General features: G+C 41.0%; 1 protein-coding gene across 1 annotated transcript in view; it reads right to left on the bottom strand.

Annotated features, from left to right (window-relative positions):
• Positions 1 to 3,355: 3,355 nt before the first annotated feature.
• The window catches only part of COLEC12 (collectin subfamily member 12), a 99,708-nt gene continuing 84,642 nt past the window's right edge, over positions 3,356 to 18,421 (bottom strand). Inside the window, exons 4-10 of the mRNA XM_061360459.1 lie at positions 15,172 to 15,270; positions 11,537 to 12,583; positions 9,684 to 10,172; positions 8,885 to 9,021; positions 8,085 to 8,194; positions 6,250 to 6,395; positions 3,356 to 5,055 (exon numbers count right to left, since the gene is read on the bottom strand). Coding sequence (XP_061216443.1) covers positions 5,036 to 5,055; positions 6,250 to 6,395; positions 8,085 to 8,194; positions 8,885 to 9,021; positions 9,684 to 10,172; positions 11,537 to 12,583; positions 15,172 to 15,270 — 2,048 coding nt within the window. The 3' untranslated portion in view covers positions 3,356 to 5,035. The remainder of the gene's footprint in view (positions 5,056 to 6,249; positions 6,396 to 8,084; positions 8,195 to 8,884; positions 9,022 to 9,683; positions 10,173 to 11,536; positions 12,584 to 15,171; positions 15,271 to 18,421) is intronic.

Here is an 18,421-nt window from a genome sequence, read left to right as displayed (position 1 = left end):
GCAGCAGAAATGGCCACCCCCCCACAGTAATGTGGGAGAGACACTATTCTGTTTAATTGAGCATTGAAAAGCCCACTCCATTCACTGAGGTGTATGAAAACTAATTTTCTTTATGCCAATACTGGTTCTGCTGGGAAAAAAAAAAAAAGGAAAATCGGTAAAAATCACCTCCCCAACATATGAAAACAAAATCTCCCAAACTGAGACATCCAAATGAATCATATTCTTGAAAATCTTCTTTTTCCTTCAGTCACAAAATCAGGCTGGCAACACTGACATGCCTCTGGGCAGCCCTTTGGGTGAGAAAATCCTCATGGCATGCAAGATCTTGTGTAAAAAGAGCATTATTTGCCTAGTGATTTGCTTTTATTGTTTTAGTATGAAATAAAAATCTCTATGCACATTTTGGAGTGTTACACTGAGTTTATTTTGAAAAAGATATCAAAGAATGCTTTTTTCATCTCTGAGCCAGACGGAAAGAAAAAACAAAAGTATTTCACCCTCAGAAAGAAAACACATCAGAACTTCCAGAAGTTATTTTTGCCAAGATTTTTTTTTGTTTGTTTTTGTTTTGGTTGGTTTTTTTTTCACTAAACAGCATGGAGAAAACGAGATGAAGATGGTGAGTGAACAAATAGGCTCTGGTTTTAGGAAGGTCTGGCTTCTGGGAAACAAGGGCTTTGTAAAGTCACTGTTCTTTCCCATCTATAGGTACCCGACCTACCTCTGAGTGAGTGCAGGTAAGTACCGGGAGCCTCCTCCTCGCTCCTGCCCATGCCCTGGGAGCAGAGGTGTGTCCCAGTGCAGGAAGAGCATCAGCAGCACAGGGCCTGCTCCAGGGGCAGCAGTTATCTCCAGGGTGCACGGAACACCCACAGAAGTGAGGGGTGAGAAAGCAAAGCCTGGAGGCTGGGGCTGGAGACATTTTGTTCCCTTTGGATGCTACATCTGTGTGAGCCGCTGTGCTTCTAATGCAGGAAGCTGCGCTGGGGAAAAGTGGTTTTGTTTTCTCACACATGAATCAACTTGGCCACCTTTCCCTTACTTGCTGCAGAGCAGTTTCCTCTGACTAGCTCCTTGCCTTGCCAGTGATCAGAAACCAACTCCTGCTACTTGCTAAAAACAGGGGAGCTACTTGCCAGGAACAGAAAATTAAAAGAGGAGGTCAACCATCTGAGAAAGCGAAAAATAGCAAGATCAGATTAGCCATTATAAACAGCCAAATTAAGGTAGCTGCAATAATGGCTAATCTAGGAACTGATCCTGCTCTACTCAAGACGTTCCTCACTTGGGGGCCCATCTGCAGTGCTTTGCATGCTAGAACAGTGAACTGCAAGAGGGAGTTCTTGGTACTTAAGACCTTCTCAAAGGTCTTGCACAGCTCAGACCAAGTTTCTAGCACCTAGGTGCTGCAAAAACAATGCCCCAAAACTGCAATTAAGGGATAAAATAGCACAGTCATTCTTCAAACCAGGATGGTGTGAGAAGGAAGGCTTTAATGAAAATAATTCTCATCAGTTTGACTTTTAATACCTACAAATAAATGCTTGTGGCTCCACATCTCTCCTGGTTACACAAGCACGCACAGAGTAAACAACATTCACTTCCATGTCTCCGCTTACTGCTTCCTTTATTGAAACATTTGCACATATTATTTATAGACATCAAATGGGATGAAAGTTTGAGATTTATAAGCTCTAATCAGCTGAAGATGTTTCCAAATAAATTAATGAAGGAAGTCAGAAATTACATTAAGAAATCCAGCACTGGAGGTAAAACACAGTGACTTTGCACCCTCTCTGCCTTCCCCTCCCCTTCTTCCAACAGTCCCAGTGCTTGCCAGGGTATGTGAACTTGCATTTATGTTGATGTAAAACAAGAAAAAGGACAATGGAAATGTGTACTCAGCATACCAAGTTACAGCATTTGTGCGTAAGAAAGAAAGCCAAAACTCAAGCTGGGACAAAATAATTTCTTATAACTTAAAACTTTCCATACAACCTGCATTATTGCTTAGAACATACAGAAAGTGTATTTAATGGGGATGTTTCCCAGGCCCCTTTCTGGTGTCTTGTTTGCATCTCTGTGAATCTCTCCTTTCTGTGGCAGGTTCTTGAAGCTGTCTTAACACTCTCCCAGTCCTCCCAATGATTTCAATCTGTGTTGCCATTTGACACCTCTGTTTCCCTCCTGCAGGAATACTGGGTCAGAAGGATGATCTGTCTCAGCCCACCTGGCTGCTCAGGCCAGAGTCTAAGGATGACTGGATACTCCAGACATTCAACTATAGCACTGCTTTCCATCCAGCTCTGCAGCTACACTCTTTGCTTCAAATGTGTGAACAGAGAGCTTGAGCAGAGGCACATGTTTCTCAATTAAAGGTAATTAGAACGTTATTATAGATAGCTACAACCCAGCACTGAAATTCACTTTGAAATTAATATTTAATTCATAAACATGTTGCACATTTAAACTGTCCTGGTTCAATGGTTGCTTCCCAACTGCCCATAAATTAACATAGCTGCTGTGCTAGTTTCCAACTGATTAAGGAGCTTTCACTGATCAACGGCCATTCTGTAACCTTATGCAGCCGTAAGTACAGCTATAGCTGTTGATCACTGCTGTGCAGAAAACCTCTTTAGAGGGACCGGAGGATGCTAGACGATTCTTGAGCCATCTTATCTTAATATGCACCATCACTGCTGTTGCTGAAGGAACAGAAGGATGAAAAGGCCAAAGAAGCAATATAGCTGGGGCTTACACAGAGGTTTCTCATTAACTTCTTTTGTCAACAGAAGTCTATCCCATCAGTAAAAAACAGGAAGAAGGTCATTTAACATGGCAGATGTTCAGAATGGACTTATTTCACCTAAGTAAGCCAACACTCAAACAAAGGTAGAAGTGCTTCTAATTCAGTGTTATCTCTGCAAAGCTGCACTCACCAGGATTTGTGAAGCTATCTGGCCATGCAAAGTAGTAGTATCTTGTTCCCCAAATAGCAGTTTAACATTATCTCCACAGACACTGTGTATAAATATATAAACACTACAGTGTGTATCTACACACAACTAGGTACAGCATGACAGTGTGTATAGCAGAATCGTGTTGCATCTAAGACTTGATGAAAAAGCCAACAGAGAAGTCTCAGGAAATCCAGACTGTCTGAAGAAAAGTCCTACCTCAAAGATGGTGACACATGGTTTCTGCAGCTGTGATACACAGATCTTTCACTTTTAGTTAAACATATGCAATTTTCATGTTGTTCCTGTCTAATAGCTAATATGTACCATGAGACAGATCCCCAAACGTAACATGTTATTTTCTTTAATAAGCCAAATGAACACTGGAGGGAGTATGGGATGTAGGAAAGCAACAGTCTTTAATTGGTTGGTCTTAGGATCAGTATTTGAAAATCAGAAGTACAAAATCTTGTCTCTTTCCAACAGAGCTGGAGTATTTCAACAAACTTAATCTGCATTCAGCCAAGGTAAACGGCAGGTCAGGAGGCAATGGAAAAACAGCTCTCCTTCCCAAGAAGCCAAAACAACTTCCTTTGTGATGCAGAGTTTGGCCATGTGAAGAGTATAAAAACTGGGAACCAAAACCAGGGTTTCTACTAATGAACTGGTTCCTAATATTTTTTTAATTCCTGATAAGCTGCATGGGACCTTATGGGACCATGGAGGAAACTGGCTACATGCCATTAGACACACTGCTTTCTGTTTTGCAGTGTATTTTATTTTCTACTTTGTTTGGGAGAGTAGTGGCCCAGAAAACAGAGAGATCGATTTACAAAGCACTCTGGAGAAGTTGATTTGACTTTTCTGAGTATGGCGTCTTTTTCTTACCACATTTTGGAATCTGTCTTAAAAAGAAACATATTTCAGCGTGTGCAGCTCCTTTGATTCCGTTTTCATCAAATCCTTCACCTGGGCTTGACTTGCAATATGGGTAGCACCTACTGGGGCACAATTCCTCATGAGAAGGGAGAAGGAATGGAAGCATGTCAAAATCATTCTTAAGAGCTGGTGATGTACTTCAGTGGCATTTTCTCATGGGTAGGTGGAAGGCAGGAAGGCAAGATGGCTGGCAGGCAGGAAAGCAGGCAGACAGGAAAGAAGACAGGCAGGTAGGCAGGCGGGATGGAAAAACTTTTATTACCATGGTCTTTGCATAGTACCCCAACGGAACACTGGCTGTGATCAGAGCTATAATGAGTATCTAGTTCTTAGTCAACTTACTTGTTACACATGCAGATTAGACTGCATATAATATGAAAAACACTACCTAAAATCTGCTTTAAAAGTTATTTAACCAGAACAAATCATCTGGGAAAGTACAAACATTTCTAAATGGAAAAATGTTTCTCTATAGCTGAGCTAGGCCTGACAGCAAACCAGCAAAAAAATTAATGAATTATTAGTACCTTTATTGTTTTCTTTGGCCCCTGTGCACTATATTTGTAAAAAAAGTCAGTAAAAAAGAGAACAATTGTAAAAAGCAAATATTTTGTACAAAAATACAAAGTTTTAAAAGCTCTTAAAAGTATATTCCATATTATTGATAAGAGTTGGACTATATATATATATTTATATAAAATCTATATATTCGTGTATCTGTATAATTTTCCTACATTTGGGATTTAGCAAATGAAACATACTGTTTACACAGTTGCTTTATACGTTTTTCTATATGAGTGACCAACAGTCTTATTCAGATTGATAGAATGTCTTTTCTTAGAAGACGCAAGTCACTTATGTATGTGGTTACTGGTTGGGAAGAAAATCTGTAACAGAATTAGTCCAACGGTATTTCTTGATGCTGTGGGTTGAAAGGCCTTGAATAATTGCAGGATGCTGGAGAAGAGCTGCTGCTGAATTCCTTTATACACTTAAACCAGTTTTGAGTTCTTGCTTTTGTTTGTCTGGGTTTTTTTCCCCTTTCAATTTTGGTAGGCAATGTTGCTCTTTCTCCCAGGATTTTCTTCTTTAAGTAAATTTCCATAGTACATACATATCTGTTAAGTCACAGCCTGTTACACTCCAAATATTTGCCCTGCAGCATAAGGGAAAAAAAGAAAAACAAAGAAAAAAACCCCATGTGTAGTTGAAGTGCATTTCCAAAAAGAAAAAAGAAAACTTACAGAGATCAAGGTATGTGCAAGTGGACTCATATTCAGCTTCTTTAAGTCCTGGAGGGCAAATATTTGTAAACCATGAAGTTTTCCTAAACTAACAAATGTATGTAGGAAAACGAGCAAATTACATTACAAGATTCTTTGCTCTGGACATAGAAACAGAGTTATACAAACACAAAGCTTGTTCAGCACTTTGTTTTGGTTTCGTTTAGGGGAACATTTCAGTGGATGGGATTTAATTTTGGCTCTAGCTGACATTTCTGTTTGCCTTCACTGAAATTCAACCTACAGGCTTTCAACTGGAGCAGCCGGGCATCCTTGGCAAAGCAATGTTTAGACAGGTTGTATGGAAGAGATAATGTTTTAGGCAGAGCCCCACCACGAACACAAATACCACCTAGCTCTGTGATGATGGGGCCAGGCTCTAAGCAGCCATGTGAACTACTTCCCGTCTGCTGTTGCAGAAATGCATGTGTACCAGAAAGAGATGCCCCGTGGCAATCACCTGCGTGACTGCTGGGCCGCATTGGCAGTTTGTAAGTCCTTCAGTCCAGCTGCAACAGATGAGTTACTTACAGCCTGTGGGCCCGGCCTCTCAGCCCCATGGCTGAGATGAGTGGTGGGAATTTTAAGATCTCCTTAGCAGTCACCAAGTGCCTCCTGTTGCACAAACTCTCAAAGCAGGGTCTTTTTGGGGTTTTGAGGCTGGTTCCTGAGCCATCCTAAGGCCAGCTTTCCCTCTTGTGTGGCCACTGAGTCTATAAATACAGCTTGCAGTATGGCCAGGGTCTGAAGCATGTGCCAAATCATGCCTGAAATTTTAGGCATGTTTAATACCTGCAGGAGACAGTCAAGATGCACAGCAGGCCATGGCTACAGCCAGAGACTGCCTGGAGACTGCTTTTACCAAATGCAGTAAATCCAGCATCTGCATTGCACAGGGTATTAGAAAAGTGCATGCCGGGCAGGATCAGAGTAGAAGTGCTCCACATGTGTTTCCCCTTCTTCCTCAAAAGACCCTGTCATAGCATCTAGCCAGGATCGTCTGCTCTCTAGCTGCAGAAAATTTACTGTGGGTCTGGTGAAGTAATCAAACCAACTGCCTTGCTTACCTTTGTCCATGTCTTTTTCACAAATGAAATTGTTAACGTCTTCACAGTAGAAGTCATTCCAGAGCCCAGCATAGATCAACCCAGCACAATCTTCCCCTGGCCCGTGCCCATGGCTCCAGTTATCAGGTTGCCCAGTTTTCCAGTTCCTTTCAACCAAAAAGCAAGAGATATGATTGCACAACACAGCACACATGACAGTGTTTCACAGCAAGAAATTAACAAAAACATCATGAGATCCGTTCTGAATGGGAAATACACACTGAAACAAACAATACGTGACTCTTACTGAAAATGAAAAACAGATGTATTACTAAGAAGGGAATCTATTTGGCCTCAGGCTGCCAAAATTTACAGACCTAAAATTAGACTGATGAACTTTATTTTAGTTTCTGAATGTACATGCACATAGAGTGGGAGTGCTCCACGCTCCATGTATATTACTCCAAGCTTGCAAAGCCTGCATGCCACGTTCCTGCCGGCAGATGGGACTGAGAAGAGTCCGCAGGGTCATGAGTCTGCCAAGATGGCAGCACCCTGCCATCACTCACTGCAAAGGAGCTCAGCCCTCTGACTGCCTCTTGGGAGGGACAGCAAAAATCCATGTGTTTTACGGGTAAGTTTATTTTTGTACTTACAAGGAAGGTGCAAAGGATATATAGATATATCTTTTGATATCAATAGGTTTGGTGGTGAAACTTAATGCAGCATGTGAAAAACTTACAGCAAGTGTTTCCTCATCCTGTTTTTGTTTAACAAGTGAGAAATACTTCCAGTCTTAGGACTTAAAAGCTCTATTTTCCTGCAGAAACAAGTTGTTGAAGGGAGCTTGTGATTGCTGGCTGATATGGTCCATGCTCAGCTAAAAAACATGCCTGCCTGACACAGGGCATCTGACCAGGCACCTGGGAGGACACAGGGCTTTCCAGAAGTAATGGAATACTGTGAAAATCAGTAACTGACAGCTCTGAGGTTATGACAGGGCACCTAAAACCACGGTGTACTGGAAACCTATTGAAAACAGCAGTTTAAGTGGGATTCAGTCACAGTGCTGCCATAAAGAGAAAGGAAGATGAAAATGGGGAGGGAGAAAAAGGGAAAAATATTACAGCTCATTGGAACTGCATCTGACTTTTTCCATGTTTCCCATCAAGATAAACACCAATGAGATCACAGCTAATCATTTCGTAACATGTGACTGACTGTAGCCTGTTTTTCTGAAGCACAGCATGCTCAGCCCTATAAACTCTTTAGTCCACTCCTCAGTATTAAAACTTTGGGTGGTTGTAATCTGTTCCATTTAGGACAAATTAGGTGTAGCCCTAGGATTCCTGGAGAGCTGCCAGTTCAGCTCTCAGCTGGCCAAAGCATAGACACCCTTGTTTCGTGCATTTTCCTTATGTTTAATGCTTTCCATTTGGATTTGGGCTTTATCTAAAGGCTGGTCGTTTTTTATCAGAATGAGTGCTCTATTTATAGCCAGTTGTAATGCAAATAAGGAAAATTCAAACCAAGACAGCAAAACTGTCTGTCCTTTCCATCCCAACTTTGTAATAAAAGTCAGGAGCAAATGTTTTGGCAAGAAACATTGTGCTGCGTAGTTATGTGATACTTTCATTCAACATTCAGTTTTCTTCCTGGCAGGGAAAGAAAGACTTGTGCATGGAGAAGGGAGGGAGCAAAAACGCAGTTCAGCAGTACCCTCAGTAACAAATTATTTCATTGGCATCCACAACCCTCTGGATCCATTGGATAATTTCTAGATGACGCTTTTAGAAGTGTCAGCAAGAGTGGCAGCATCTGCAGAAAATAAGCACCATTGTTTTTTATTTACGTACGTGTAAACTGGTAAGGATCCATCCAGCCATCTCCATTCATTTTCCTTCTCTGAATCTGTTAGTCCAATCCAGAAGCTGCCTTTTCCAAAAATCTGTCTTTTTATCCATTGCTGTGGAAGAAAGATCTTGGTTCAGGACAAACACACACAACCATCTTTGCATAAGCTGCTCTAGATCCATGAGCATCTTTGTTATGAGAACAGGAAGGGACAGAAAAATTTTTCTAAGCTGAGGATACGCTTCAGGAGTCAGCCTTGACACCCTGCACCCACATTAGAATCCACCACAGTGTTTTCATCTGAGGTAGAGAGAGCTAGGCATGAAAAATAGGTTGATGTAAAGTCACAGGCAATGTCTTACAGATACAAACAAGAAAAAAAACCCCAAAGTAAGCAGTTGTATCTTGACAACCCCATTCCTATGTAGCCACCAAATAATTATGTTGAACAATTGTAAAAGTATAGCTACACTTACAGTTGGATTAAAAATATTTTTTGGTCACAGCAGTTTTAGGCTGCATGTATCAAATCAGACAATTTAAAATTCACCACAGCAAAAAAATACATTCTGGATAATATGCAAGGCATAATGGACTACATCTTCAAAGGTTCAAAACACTCTGCCCTTCTGCTCATGTAGAAGCTGCTGAGCAGGCAGAGAGTGAACAAAATGATAACTGGAGTCAATCACTGTGTCTGCTTCACCATATGAATTCATAAGCTTCCCACTTGCCTTGTAGCTTCCACATGCTACATAACATCAAATTCTCTCCTTGGAAAGCAAAAAGAGAAGGTGATTACCTGCTCCTCTTTGTTGTTTATGATAACCAAGCGTGATGCCCTCTCTTCACAGAATAACTTTGCCTCTTCAAAAATTTCTCTTTCAATTGAAAAGTAGTAGCACTTTTCAGTATAGTTCTTCCAATGAGGAGAACAACCTGTGATATGAATTTTTTGTGTTAAGTTAGTTACTGGTAACTCAAGGGGATGGTGGTAACTTTCTGCATAGGGCCAATAGTAGGTGGAGGATCCCACACCCATCTACAGTATGGTGAGACCCGAAGCACTTTAGGGATTTGTTTAGAACCACGGAATAAACTAGGTTGGAAAAGACCTTTAAGTTCATAAAGTCCAAACTTTACCCCAGGCCTGACAAGTCCATCACTAAACCATGTCACTAAAGGCCTCACCTACACAGCTTTTGAACACTTCCAGGGATGGTGATTCCACCACTTCCCTGGGAAGCCAGTTCCAATGCCTGATTACCCTCAATGTGAGTAATTTTTCCTAATATCCAGTCTCAGTTATTAGGATCCTGACTGTGTGCAATCAAGGCTGAGCTGTGTGGTCAAGGGGATTATTTATTACTCACAGTATTGCTGCTTTTTCTTTAGCTGTAAACATTAACTTTCAGGTCATCAGAAGGACAAGCAACAGGTGAAGCAACATGTCTTCACTTAACAAGGCTCTTTGTGATAAATCCCAGACATTTAGTCTAAGGAAGCAGAGGTTATTTGAACTAGAAACTAAGTGGTGAGCACCCTCTACTATGTATATTTGTATCTCAGTAAAAGACGCATGCAGTTTGTTGATAGCTTACCATTAGCCTCAGGCACTGACGTAGGTTCACTCTGTAGGGCCATTGGCATCCCTGGACCTGGTGGCCCTGGTGGCCCAGGTGGGCCCTTTGGACCAGGCATCCCAGGGACTCCAGGTAGCCCAGGTAGTCCTCGAGGTCCTGGTACCCCTGGCTCTCCCACAGTTCCTTGCAGCCCTTGAAATCCTGGTGGACCTTGTGGCCCAGGTGGACCATCTTTGCCTTGTGGACCTGGTGGTCCTGGGTCTCCACTTTGTCCAGGCGGACCGGTCTTGCCTGGAGAACCTCTCTGACCTTTGGAGCCAGGTGATCCTCTAGAACCTTTTCCTCCTTTTTCTCCTGGTGGACCGGTTGGCCCAGGTGGGCCCTTCTCACCTGCAGGTCCTGGTGGTCCAGGCTCTCCTTTCTCTCCTTTTTGTCCTTTTAGGCCAGCGGGGCCAAGAGGACCTTGAGGGCCTCTGTCACCTTTAGGTCCCCTTGGACCAGGAGGTCCTGAAACAATGTAAGCATGAAAAGTGGGGATATGGACAGAATAAAAAGCCCACGAGGGGTCCTCATTTAACGTGTCTCAGACCAGCAACGCTGGATATTCAGAACTGTGAAAACCGAGTTAACAGTTACTTTGAGTAACGCTTGTACATCTGCTTCTTGGGCGCTATGTAACATTGATCTTTCCTCAGCCTCTATGAAATACAGGATGCAGAAGAAAATAATCTGAAGCACCTTGTCCTGTGAATTGGACAATGACACTGTGCCCTAGGTGACCAGCTGAGGCACCAGTCCCTGCAAGGCACACTCTGTCTTGTGTGTTGATGCTCCCATTCCTTCACTCTGCTACTTCCTTCTAGCCCCACCTCTCCTCTCTTAGACTGTAAGACTCTTTCTCTTGCAGTGACCTTGTTCCCTGCTTTGTCAGTAATGGGTTGTCAAAAAGGGACAAAATGATGAATAGCAAGTAATAGGCCAACTGTGGGAAAGACCAGAAGTACAAGTTGCAAACTGGTCAGCTATAACATGAAAGAGAATGATACACACATTAGGAAATGGCAACATTGTGACATTAAAAACCAAAATAATTTGGGATTCTGATCATGGATGAGCAAATGCCTTGCCATTATTCTTCCCCCCGCCGACCTACGTATTTTTAAATCCTCCAGAGATAAATTCCTAAACTGAAATCAGAGAGCTTATGGTTACAGACATGAAATCTTGGCTCTAATTCAGCCTTAGTTTATTTGGAGCAATGGATTTATATTTGTGATTAGGCTTTTAGGCTTGACTGCTTCACATCAGGTTGGAAATATGAGTGTTCTTTTCATTTGGGATAATACTTGGCTGGGAGAAGCTTCCTAAACTTGATGCTATTTATTTCTGGAGAAAATAAAATATCCCAGGATTAAAAAACTAAGCAAAGTAGGATGTTTTCTGGCAGACTAACAACTGGCTGAAAGTGAAATAGCAACTTGTTTTTCAGTAAGGGCGGACCTTGCTGGGAATATTCCAATGTATATTTTTTAGCCATTTCCTCCTTAGCAGGCATTGGTTTTTTGAGGTTCCACACCTTCACTCGCTTATTTTAGAAACTAAATCAAAACCAGATCCAGTCAGTCAGTCAGAATAAATTTTGCTAAGTCAGAACCTTCTTTCATAACATCCCCATTGTAGCTATGTAAAGAAGGCATAGGAAAAGTAATAAGGAAAATTCAAGCAACATTTACATTCACAAGGTTTAGGATTAGATAATGAAAACCCCAGAACTGTGTGCCAGCATACACTATCTTCCACAGAACTAAACAAGTAATGCAAGGAGGAATCTGGCATAGACTATTAGAGGCATCATTAGGGAAGCTACATACCTTGTAGGATAGTGAAGTTCTTGATGAGCTGGCCATGTTTGGAATCCACCAGCTTCATTTCTTCCATGATTACTGACAAATTGGCAACTTCAACATCTAACCTTGACCTCATCAAATCCTGTTGCACCTTGAGAGATGCGGAGTCTAAGCGAATATTGGCTAGTGTGCTGTTCATAAAAATCAGCTCATCTGAATGTTTACTTAAGGTGTCTGTACAAGTTGTCCTGACCTCATTGAGATTGCTAGTCAGTGTTCGTAGATGATGAGCAGTGTAGCTGATGTTGCTAATGATATTGACTATATCAGTTTCGAAGACCTGGAACCTCTCTTCTAGCTGGTTAAATTTGGCAGAAGTTCTGTTTTCATATTCTTTATGTTGTTCCTGGAGATCCTTTAGATTTTGTTCATTGGCTTGGGCAATTGTGGTGATGTTCTCCATTTGCCCGCTGAAGGAGCTGAGCTGATTGTTCATGTCTTCAAGTGTATCATTGTTAGCTTTAGCCAATGCCGAGTTGTTGGCAGCCAAAGTCTGCAAATTTTGTACTTTCTCCTTAAGCCCATCGGTGTCCTTCCGGGCTTGAAGGACAACCTGCTGCAGATTTTGAAAGTCATTCTTGATTCTTAGAATAGCCAAGCTTGTATCTTCCATTGACTTCTGCAAGACACTGATAAGATTTCTTTGCTGCATTTGTGTCAGGTTTAAGTTGTTCAGGTTCATGATGACCACATTATGAGAATGCACTTGGTTTTGCAAGTTTGTTTGGATATTACTTGTGTCTTGTTGAAGATTGTTGATATAGCCAGTGTATGCCTGAAGAGTCTTATTAACACTGATGATCATGATAGAGTTACTATCTAAGGCACTTCTCATTTGACTCTGTCTATCATCTAATACATTTCCAGACTCTTGCAGCTTCTCCAGTGTATCTTTGTTTCTGGTAGTTTTCTCTGCAATATCATGAAGCTGCTGACGAAGAGCCAGAATGTCAGATCTGAAGCTAGACAGTTCAGTGTTAGTGTCCATGGCTTTTTGCCCAGCTTGGTCATCTGTTGTACATGAGAAAAAAAAAAAAGGAAAGGCTTTAGGATGAGTTTTTAAAAACACAGTATAAGAAAGCACAGTGTATTTTAAGTACAGTCAGGCTGCCAAAATGTTTTGTCAATAGACAGAATGCTGTATTTTTCCAGAAAAGAGAAACCACTAAGCAAAGTTCTGTCACTAGCAGAGCTAAAATCAAAGAGCAATCAATGAAGACCTTGTGTTTTTTTAAGGAGAACAAAATAGCGATTCTAGCATCATATATGGGAAAAACTACCACTGATGAGTAAATGCAGTCAAGTAGTGCTGTATTCTGAATGAAAACTGAATGGCAAACAGAATTCAAAATATTAGAGGTATCAGTAAGTATATGTTTTGAAGCCACAGTTGGATTTTGCTGAAAGCTCGTAACTTTAGCTGCTCATATTTTATTCTTCTTTTTCCTGGCAGGTGGAATATCTTCATCATGATTTAGTATCTATAGTTCCATTTTTTTAAAAATCTTTGGTTTAGTTTTAAAAAAGTTCTAATACTACTTTTAAAACAATCTGGGTTAGAGACAAAAGCCTTGCCAGCAGGCTACTCCAGATATGACAGGATATAATGTATTTCTGCTTTTCTCTCTAATATATTACTATTGCTTTTAATGACATTTGTTTTGTTATGGTTTCCTCATGTTCTGAGTTTGAGGAAGGCAAAACCTTTAACCTTGAGGACCATCTCTGCTCTTGCTTACACTGCCCTACAGAATAGTTCTGGAAGCTTGTCTGAATATGATTAAACTTCTTCGGCCGCACAGCTTATCAGCCAGGACATGGAAACCAAGCAATTCAATGCTCACTTGGAAGATTCCCTTTCTTGACCTCAATCACTTCTCTCTCCTACATGCAGTTCATATATGATTGTCCTCATCTAAGTGTAGCTATATTTATGAATTACACACTCTGAAGTCCATCATTTCATATGTTCCCAAGAGAAAGCACTCTGGTTTTCATGAACTACAGTGAATACAGCTGTGTATGGAGCTTTCTTCTGGTGTGTTTGAACGAGTCATGATGGCAAACATCAAATGGTGGCTTGTGAGACTTCAGTCTGAAGTGTTTACAAAGTCTTTTGTGGATGGACATCTTCCCAAGCACAGTTCCTCTCCCCGGCACTTGTCTCATTCCATGATCTTCTCAGCTCTGACTCTGTATTTACCTCTTTGTTATAGCTCAAATTATGTTGTGTTCCTCACACAGCTCTGACAACTGCCAGGTTCACACAGCTAATCCCTGAAGGCCTGTCTTTTATTCACCACATGCTGTTATCCTTCTGGCCCTACAGCAGTTCTCTTACCTTTATGCCTCCCACACACATTGCTCCATGACTTTTTTAACTTCCTCCATGGGCAAGTCCATTTAAATGGGAGCTGAAGGTCCTGAGCATTTCACTGGCCATCCATCCAGCAGCGTGTAAAAATGTGTGGGCATGAATGAATCAAAGGCACTCCAAGTTGTGAAAATTTAATCAGCATAACATAATAACCCAAATATAACCCAAAGGTTGCATGTGCTTGAAGGTGTAACATTTACTTCTGTATATTTATCAGTAAAAGCACATGCAACTGAATTACTCCATGTCTTTGAACTAAATGCACTGTGCAAATAGCTCAGAATCCAGCTATTTTTTTGAGGGGAAAAAGTTGTAAAAATTTACGATCAAGCTTCAAGCAAGTAATTTTTCCTAGAAAGACACATCTCAACATGTGGTTTATGAAGCTAAACAAAATTTATTTCAGTCTTCAAATAAATTGCACATGCGTTATGCATATATTAATAATATTCATATTAAATATATTTATATTTATATCAGAACCAATTATTTATTTTTACACTAAAACTCATTATATAAACTATATGTCTGTGCATATATAAATTGATAACAAGCAGCTATGCTTCCTTTCCAGACAGGGAAGAAATGTAGAAATGTACACTTAGTGAGTACAATGATTTTTTCCATCTTCCTGCAAATTGAGAACTGCAATAGCACTTGGGAGAGCTGAACTCATAACAAACTCATAACAAACTTGTGTCCTGTGGTCCCTGAGTTGATTAAGAAATATTTTATGGAAGTAATCAACTTGCCTCACACATCAGAATTTTGAACACCTCACTGCTTGTGCACCCTTTAAAATGGCCTTCAGGTTTGAATCCCAATTGCTAAAACAGCATCAGGATGACTGGGTGACACTGATTTCTAATTTATGTAGAATCTGTTGTGCTGTGGAACAGCTTCTGCTGTGTTTTACATCTCTACCTCAGAGAAGACTCTCTGCTGAGGACAACCTTTAAGTATCTGTTTATTTTAGTATAAATGATTTCACAGTGATTTCAGCGGGAACTGTAAATACTGAAGTAGGCTTAAAATGCTGTCCTGAGGAGAGCTGTTCTTAACTACTTTGAAGTGCTATCCCAAGTACTTGAGACATTAGAATAGAAGTGCTGTATCTTGTCAGAGCCACAGATTTTTCAGGCAAATTTCCTGCTGCTACCTTCCAGGAGAACACCTTAAAGCCATAATACAAAGGGGCTTTGCTTGTGTGTGTGTGTATTACCTAATTTCTTCAGCCCACTCTCCACTTCTGTGAGCTTTTCTGTGTATCTTCTGTGGGATGTTTCCAGGCCACCTGTCACATTGTCCATTTTTTCTACAACTAGAGGAAAGAGAACAGTATGTTACGGAAAGAATAAAAGTAAAATTATTTTAAAAGTCTAGTAAACAATAAATGAAATAAAAAAACACCCCTAACATCAAACAAAAAAAGAAACCACCTTAAAATTGCTTTGCTTACCACTACACTCTTCTGTGGCTCTTTAAAACGTTGGAAGGATGAGCTCCTATCTGTTGGTGGGACCCACCATTCTTCCAGTTCTTCAGTTTACTTACAGTTCCCAAACATTTCTTTGCTCATGAGCCATATCTCTCCTGAATGAGGAAATCCTTCTTTGTGGGTTTTCCTCATGAACCAAATCCTTTTAACAGTATTTCCATGCTTCAAGCACAGTGCCATGTGGCAAAGGCCGACTGATTCCTAAAGGCTCAGACTCATGAGCCAAGGCTTCCTTTTAGTTTGCTATGAGCCATTTTTCCTTTAAAAGGATTTTTTTTTTCCTCCAGTGCCTTTTAATAATTAAAAAATACCACCTGGATAGCAAACTTTGGACTGAGATTGAAGTTTGAAGGTGCAAGTACCAGATATTTTGGAGACAAACTGTTAAACATCTTGACAATGGTACAGATATCACTCAAAATGGTCTTGAAACCAGCCTTCCTCATTAAGATTGAAGGGACAGTCACTCATCAAGTGCAGATTTTTAGCTCATGTGCTCCTTATTTTGTCATGTCTGAGTCGTTTTCTTGTCACTGAGGCAATCTGATTATTTGATGGGATTGATATTGAAATGGAAAAAGCAGAGCAACAAATAAAGAACTAAGGGTAACTTCCGGGGGCAAAAATGGGAAATGCTTTCAAGGTCAGAGGCAGCCTCCAGCTTCCACAGCAAACCTTATCTCATTGGCTTTTCATTCAAGCCACAACCAGGGGCATAAATTGCTTCTAATCATGAGATTATTTAACCTTTTTTCTACACTGGGAGCAGAATGGATCTGAACCAACCATGGGAGAGGCTACAGCTCCCTCCTTTCCATCAGAAGAAATAAGGTGCTTCCCATGTCTTGAGATAGTGAAGCCAATTCTGTAAGCTGGTATGGGTTAGGGGGTAACTTCTGTGAGATAATCAGCTAAGAAACAGCTTCATGGAAGTTGTTGCTATGTAAAGATTTGGGTTTTTACTAGAAGTGGAAATTTAGGCAATCTGCTGCTCATGAGCCACCACAGGAATCCTAGACCTTTAAAGTGCAGTCCACCAGCCGCTCCTTCTGTATTAACCTTTGTCCTTGTTTTTCTGACTGTGGGTACTACAGTTACACATGAGGTCTTTACTGCTTCCCCCAAACCAACAAGAGAAAATGCAGACTGAGATTTTCACTGGTGCAACTGAATTGAAGTAAATAGTGTTACAACAGAGAAAAAGTCTCAAGGTTTTCAGAGAGACCAGACACCCTTGGTGGATTACCTGTCTGCTCCCTTCTGTATTGCTAACAAGCCAGTAAAACAGAGACTTCACTCTGTGTGCAAAGATACAGTCAGAGTTTGGCTTTCTGTATCTGAGATGACAGCAGATTGCTAAAGAGTTCCAGGCTATAATAATGGATTTGCTTTTTCAGGGGAATCATTGCTCAATAACTTCTGCCTGGCCTACTCCAAGTGTTTCTGCTGGACCTGTGCCTTGACTAGCAATGTCACATTACCTATGGGTCTTGTTAATCAAGATTTAGTGTAATATTCACCTGTTTTCTGCAGTCATGCAAAACACTTGGAATTGGAAAATTAATATATACATTATCAATAATGAAAGGAAAATGTAGCTCCTTCCTTTTCCTGTACAAATAAATGACAGTTTGTATGTCAGATCTTAAGTTTGTAAAACTGAGATTTTATACTGTCCTATGACAACAAGAATGTTTTCATGGTTGAATGAATTCTGACACTAGAAACTTGGGTTAAAATATTCCCCCGAAGAGTCCAAAGCAATCCTATCAATATGTGGTAGCCTGTATTAGCAGTTAGTTGAGATAGGATGGAATTAAAGATACAAAAGCATATGGTGTTTTTCAGTGATGAAAGTAAAAAAAATATACAAAACCACGACTCCACACTACAAAGACTGAAGCTGGCCTGTGGCTATGGATATTCTTTGTGTGGAACACCCCAAAAATTTGTTGAAGTGGGACTTCAATCAGAAGCCTTACTGGTATTATTGACAACTGGCCATGATATGTGGAGAAGACAGTGCCTGGGCCGTGTATGAAAGGTCACTAATGAAGGCCATTAAAAGGTCTTTCGGTCCCCAGCAGCTTGTCTCCTGCAGAAGGTCATAGCTTTTAATTCTCACTTTTAACTGGATGCCAGACAGCAGCCCTGGGCTGAAGTGCTGACACAACATTTATCTAGACGATGCTGGTTTAGAGGCTGCTTTCAAATACAGAAGGTATTGATTTGTATTTGACACTGAACAAGCGATGACTTATCCAGATTAACTGATCAAAGTGCAGAATTAGCTATATCAGGCAAATCATTTCCTTTATGTTAATTCTGTTTCCCCCAAGAGGACAAGTCAGTCCTGTCATGTGAAGTGTAGAGAAGAGAGGCTAGAATCAAGTTCAAGCCATCCAGCTCCAGCAGTAAACCCCATAGAGATCTCTGCAAACGTGAACTGCAGGGTTTGTTCAAAGATTCTTGGTGATGCAGGCTAAGCCGAATTTTGTCATCCCACAGACCAATGCATACATTTACTTTTTGCAGGGGCAGGATGTTAGCCTCCATGGTCAAATAAATGGTGTGCCTGGAGGACTTGATTTTGTACACATACGCCTTCCCCAAGTGAATTGTAGCTTCTTTCTTGCTAGAGCCCTGCAAGAGTAAAGTATGAACTCTGGGGAGAACAAGTAGAGAGTTGTGGCCAGAGTAGGTTGTTGCTCTTGCTGCCAAAAGAGATCATATGGACAGATGCCCTGTTATTTGGAATGCTTTCCCTTCCCTGGCAGTAGCTCCCACCACCATCTCTGGATGGAACCTTCAGTGGCAGGTGAGCATGTGAAGCACTCTCAGCAGTGGAAGTCAAGTTCTCAGGAGTGCCCCCGGCTTGAACAGCCACTTTCCATCTCCTACAGAAAAAGGCAAAGGTGAAACATGCAGACCAGCCCAATATCCCTTATGAAGGCCACTATGCTGCTCCCAACAG

The sequence above is a fragment of the Neopsephotus bourkii genome, unplaced genomic scaffold (assembly GCF_033783945.1).
Source record: "Neopsephotus bourkii isolate Nb327-2 ecotype Australia unplaced genomic scaffold, CSIRO-AGI_Nbou_v1 NB_1027, whole genome shotgun sequence".
NCBI lineage: Eukaryota > Metazoa > Chordata > Aves > Psittaciformes > Psittacidae > Neopsephotus > Neopsephotus bourkii.
The sequence above is the reverse complement of the archived record's forward strand: the minus strand, read 5'-3'. Positions and strand labels throughout refer to the sequence as shown.